This window comes from Anastrepha ludens, chromosome 2 (genome assembly GCF_028408465.1).
Source record: "Anastrepha ludens isolate Willacy chromosome 2, idAnaLude1.1, whole genome shotgun sequence".
Lineage (NCBI taxonomy): Eukaryota > Metazoa > Arthropoda > Insecta > Diptera > Tephritidae > Anastrepha > Anastrepha ludens.
In genome coordinates, this window is record NC_071498.1 from 62,245,867 (window position 1) to 62,252,050 (window position 6,184).

The following is a 6,184-nucleotide window of genomic DNA, read 5'->3' on the forward strand; positions in this document are numbered from 1 at the left end:
GAACCGGAGTCAAGTAGAGCTCGCGCTTGCACGTAAACACCGGAGCTGGCCTTTACATTAACTACGGCTGTAGCTAACATGACTCCGTCAGGCGGCTCGGTCTCAAAGGAGATCGGATATTGATGCAACATGGTGTGATGCGAACGGTTGCATACACCACAGCGATCTGCTTTGCACTTTGAGACCGTATGTCCCTTGCGCAAGCAATTTATGCACAGGGAAATATATTTTGCTAATTCAAATCTTTTAAGTGCAGTAAGCGCTTGGAATTTTGGACAAGCTGTCAAATAATGATCCTTAGAACCACAGTGAAGGCAAATCGGCAGTTTAGAATTCGTCGCGATAAATGTTGTCTTTGAGTGTCGCAGTTGTTGATTTTTTGTTTTCTGCTGCGTATCTTCATTGTTTGGCCTTTGTTGGGATGAGGAAGCTTCTTCAGCTGATAAATGCTTGTTTAGCATAGCTTCACACTCAGCCCAAGCGGACTATGATAAGCTGCATAGTCAAGTTGCTCCTCCCACTTTGCCCGAGTAGTGGGATCAACCTTCGACATGACTATGTGAATCAACATCGCATTTGAAATAAGTTTATCGTCACCCAGCGATAAGAGGGAGTCATATACTGCAGACACTGTATCAATCATTGATCGCAAAGACGACGCAGAAGGCCTTTGGATGTTTGACAATTCAAAAAGTTTAGACCCTGTATTCAAGAATATCAGGCATTTATTGTCATACACCTTTCTCAAACTTGCCAACGCCTTTGGATAATTTTCTTCCGACATTTGGAAGAACTTCACTGTGCCTAAGGCTTCACCGGATAGACATGATACTAAATGATTAAATTTTTCAATATCCGGGATTGTGGGATCATTGTGCACGAAACTCTCAAACAGACTCATAAAGTTTTTAAATTCGGAATATTCTCCTTTGAATATAGGTAACGACATTTTTGGTAGTCGCGAGCTGTGAGGTGCAATAAAAGATGTTTCGGCAATTGACGATTTATTTCTCGCCAGAATGGACTTTATAATGGACTTTGTTTCTACAATTAAGTCCTCTAACTCTCCACGGGCAATGTCTTCTTCGTCGATTTCCTCAATTTTCGACTGACATTTCATGAGTTTTTCGCTGTGGGAGTTCAATATGTCGAGTCGGCACTCCAATTCGATTGGATCTAGCGACATGGTATTTTCAAGGAGACCCGTTTTTATACGCACTATGCTGGTTTTTGCAACAGTTCTCTGGCGCTTTAAAGACTTTAAGTCCATCATCTCCTTACTTGGAGAGAGACTTGAAATAGCCGACTTTGGTTTACTCATGTTTTGAGATTAAAGTTCGCTGCTTTAGCCTGTGGCTTTTGTCAAATGAAAACGGTTCTTGAAGTTTGTCAGCACGAAAACGAAAACGAAAGTGATAAATACTGAAATATATATTAGCTGAAACTTGACCAGAACCAACGAAAATAAGCAGCGAACAATTGAGTCTTTGCTCAAACAAAATTTGTATTGTCGAAAAAAAAAAATTTTTTTTTTTTTGAAAATATTGTGGCTGATTAACAAACCGCAATTTCGTTTGATTTTTTGAAAAAAGCCCGAAAATAAACCGAAAAATAGTACTCGCAAATTATTTGGCGACAAACAAGTTCCTCTACCTCGGGTCCCACTGTATCCTTCACTTCATAGGCAGTATATGTATATGTATATAGATATGTATATATGTATATAAGTACATAAGTTAATTTGCATATAAGAAGTGGATACACGAAATGCCAATAATTGAAGCCCGTGTACTGTTAGACGATTATTAGCAACTGTAATAATCGCGGTCAATCACAAAGCCAATTTCTAGCTTCAATTTTTCGCACTCAATACCTGTTTTTCGTGGACTGGTTTGTTTCCAGCTTCAACTTCCCTTTGGCAGGCCACGCAGTTGCAGGCCATTCCTCCCTCGATGTCCTATGTAACGGTGGATATTGGTGGTGAACAGTTGGTGAACCGGTGAATATGACGTACACACAGTTTCACTCCCCTTCGTTGGCGATGTTCTATATGTTTTTTTATTTTTTAACTTTTTTGAATATAAATATTTTATTTTATTTATATTTTTTGTGTATAAGTATTTTATTTCAATTTTAAACAATTTTTTTTTTTGTGATAGATATAAAATATTATTTTTTCTTCTTTTTGTTTTGTTTTTTGGGGGCTCACTGTCACTGCCCTTTTTTAGTTACTGCCCTTTCCCAGTCACTGCACTGGTTTTTATATTGTATATGCATATACGCATATGTTTATTAGTTAAGTTGTCTGTTTGTCTGTTTTACTATTTTTTTTGGTTTTGCGAGACGACTTTTGTTTTTGTTTGCCACGGACCGTGCAGCAGTCCGTGCAGCTTACACAAATCACCAACTTGTAATCTTTTGTCACTATTAATGTGTTTGATATATATATATTTTTTTTTGTTTAAATAACTTCCGTATTTTAATTCACACAAATAATGTACACAAAATTATTGTTTATTTCTCGAACTATTATTCATTACAGGAATTATTTTTTCACTTTCGCACTCAGTCCCTGCTCGGGCGCCATGAAAATTCTTCACTGTTTTGTGAAAATATTTAAATTGTTTAAAAAAACTTTATAAGGGTGGAAGCGCGAACTAAAATGAATATTGCCTGTAGCACCGCGTAATTAAAAAGGAACACCGCACTCGTCCGATTACAATTCAAAAGGTGACTTTATTTTCCATGTACTGTCCTTATATTAGGCCTAAAACTAAGATACAAGAAATAGCAGAAATAGCGACAGCTAGAAACAGTAAAGTAACTTAATATTAAGCTTGAATACATTTTCATTATTTAAATTCAATATTATATTAATTTATTCTATTCTATTATTATTACAAATTATTCTATTAGAATAGTTCGCCAGAATCTGGGTTAACAATGCATTTGTTGGGTTCTGAACCCACTCTTAGGCGCGATAAGAGGTATCTCTTTAACAACAGTGACAAAATCCAGGACCGAACAAAACTACCAAATCAGACAGTATAAAGACAGGAATTTAGAAATATTCATGGGGAGTATTCTACCACCTTCCGAAACTCATGACCTCTTCCCTAAACTCCCGAATGTCGTCATAGCTGTCCAGACCCCACCTATCGCAGACGAAGAGTTTCAGCTGTCCCGTGAGACCAGCGTTATCTTGGCATAATTACGCTCCAGATATTGTAGCAGCTTAAGCTCCTACCTATTCAGAATTAACCCCCCACATTAGTATCCCCGCATGACACTAAACATACCTGCACATGTCTCCTTTTAACCTCACCCACCAAAATAAGTCAATTTTCCTAAAAACAATTCTCGTGCAACGAAATCATAGTCCCATCAGTGAATATTAATATTGACATTAATGAAATGAAGTTTACCTAAAGTGCTTTGAAAATTCAACAGATTTCAATACTAATTCGATTTATGGAAAATTGAATTTAGTCAGCCAAACTAATCCATTGCGACTTATGTGCATATGAATCGGCTTGATACGCTTAAATTAAAATGGAATACAAAATATTAGAATTATACTAATGTCTTTAATGACACACCAAATAAAACCGTTTAACAAAATTGTGGACTTAACCCTTTGACTGCCTTTGGTGCTTATCTTGTGAGTAATATATTAAAATAAATTGTCCTACTTCGACCACTACGACGTCAATTAGCACAAACTTTCCGGATTATACAGTTACACTCTGGCAGTGTCGTCTAGCCTGCTGCCCGACGGATATATTCCACTTCTGTCTAGCTCGACGATGGTTTGTGGTTAAGCGCCCGCCATTACCTTAGTCCCTTCAATACTCAGACGCCAATGCAGGCACCAGCCATGCCTTATAGGTATATTTCGGCAGTACGTGACGGGTGAGTCCGATTCTTCGCCAACCATCAAGCTGTCTGCGCCGTCCGGTGTACTGGAAACAACGGAGTTCCACCAATTACGGATGCCTATAAGCTTAACGCTATCGTCGTTTGCGCCTACAGCTTCGAACCTTATACCTTAGAGTGCGTACATTCCATTGCAAGCCATGGTCAAGGGTGATAGATTTACCAGCTTTTTAACTAAGGTGAAAAAGAGAATTGTGAGGGGAGCTTCGGCTACCACGTCACTTGAAAGATTCAGCCGAATTACGCTCCACCATTTCACATGCATTCACACACTTGAGTTAGCAACGAACCCACATGAGCAAAAATTGTGGTCGTTTGTTTTCGTATATCACTAACACAATCTCAGTTTTTTTGTGAACACAAGTGACGCCAGCCTACTAGCTGATTTTGTCACGTGATGGAGTGACGTCAGGCAATGCCCGCGTCGCTGCATCACACTTCATCACAACAGCAGCTAAGATGATACCTCGGTAAAGTATAGTATGATGATGTTAACACCTAGGTATGTTCGTGATTTATTCGAGTTTTCTGGATACTCAAGCTTTGAAAACAATCAGAGTTCAAGTGAATGACTCAGAGGCGACACACGAGATGCCGCCAAGGCGGTATTAATTCAGCCAAGTGAGTAATGTCAGCGGCGTGATGGAACAGCTTTGATTTCGTCTCGGACGACTAGAAAAACTGGTGCTTAGTCAAATAAAGCAGGTACGAGATGCGCCAAATGTGCCAGAGGGGAAAAATTGTAAAAAGTTTCCAATTTGCTACCTTCACTTACAATCTTACAATACTTTTACAATCAAAAGGGGAGGAAAAAGCATACCTTCAACGAACGCTACTTTCCTGGAGGAGGTAGTGTCGAAGTTCACACCTACAAGACGCCTGGTGTCGGCACGTTATGCAGTTACTCTAAGGCCATGCCCAACTGTCGTAAGTTTCAACTCATAGTTGACCGATGTGTCAAACTATATTCAGATAGTCATGGAGCCCGAGGATCAAGATACGAAACATCACGAGGTATTGTGGGCCGCAGCTGATGAGCAAGCCAAATGCTTCTAATGGCGAGATGAAAATAGTGCCTTTCTAAAGTCAACGTCTCAAAGATGCTTCCACTTTCGAGAGGCCGAATAAAGCTAAGAGTTAAGCCTCGCGAATGTCGTCGCCGCAACACATGTCCGATCGACAGATGTCTGCGATCCCTCAATTAATGTATGGCGCCAAAGCGACGAGTTCTAGAAGAGACTACTAAGAAAGCTCGTAATCGGTTTCAGACAGGGCTGCCTTGGAAGGCCAACGGAATCGTGTTGTCGGCCGTCTGGTTGGTATAGAACGGAAGGAGTCCAGAGTTTTTTCCTTCATATAATAACATCATCCGGACGAACGTTGTTAACAGAACCTCTCGATAAGAGAAGTTCGAGGAAACGCAGATAGCGCATTTTGCTGTAGCAGCCCAAAACAAGTTGAGAAAGATACGCCTTATCGATACCATTTCGAAATCCCCGTAACACTTAATGGTGTGCCACTAAACTTCTGCCATCTAAAGAGTCTTCAGCAGCGTCGGCCCCTAGCATCAGTCCTATTTTCTTTTCGACAGAGTTCAGTAGGAGTCTGCGCGAATATAAGGGAAATTATTCATCAAATTGTCATTCGGCCTGACGATAAATGGGTCCAACGATATCCGCAGCCGGACTTCCCAAAATACATGATATGACAAAAATGACCTTTGAAGCGTGTTGTTTATCCAGCACAGTCTATTTCGTTAAAAATACTAAGGCGTTGGATCACAAAGAACACAATTTGCTTGCTGTCAAAGTTATCAGTGACTATCATTACGTCGATGACTTTGCTGATACCCTCTAGGATAGCGAAAAAGCCATCAGCGTGCCAAGAGACGCTCACGATATACACAAAAATGCCGAATGTACAAATTCGTTTCGAATTCACCCGATGTCGTCAAGGATTTTTGCGGTAGATTTAATGAACTATACCTTCATTGCAAAGGGAACACGGAATCAGAGAAAATTCTTGAAAATTATGAGAGCCGGCAACTGGCGCATTCACTTATAATTTAAATTTCCACGTCATTGAAGGTGTCGTGGAAAGTATCTGTTCGGCATGCCTATGTTTGACCATTTCGGATTTCAATACTGGGAAGTGGGAAATTGGTTGGAACTAGTCCGTCTCCAGCGAAGTAAATAGAACTTGGAACTTATTTCGGCAACAGCTAGTCAACGATATTACCTGTGAAGTT

General features: G+C 39.9%; 1 protein-coding gene across 1 annotated transcript; it reads right to left on the bottom strand.

Moving 5' to 3' along the window:
- Nucleotides 1–454: 454 nt before the first annotated feature.
- Nucleotides 455–1,321, bottom strand: LOC128863981 (uncharacterized). Its single transcript, XM_054103471.1, has one exon. It carries the CDS (start codon nucleotides 1,319–1,321, stop codon nucleotides 455–457), a length of 867 nt encoding a protein of 288 aa, XP_053959446.1.
- Between the last annotated feature and the right edge of the window lie 4,863 nt (nucleotides 1,322–6,184).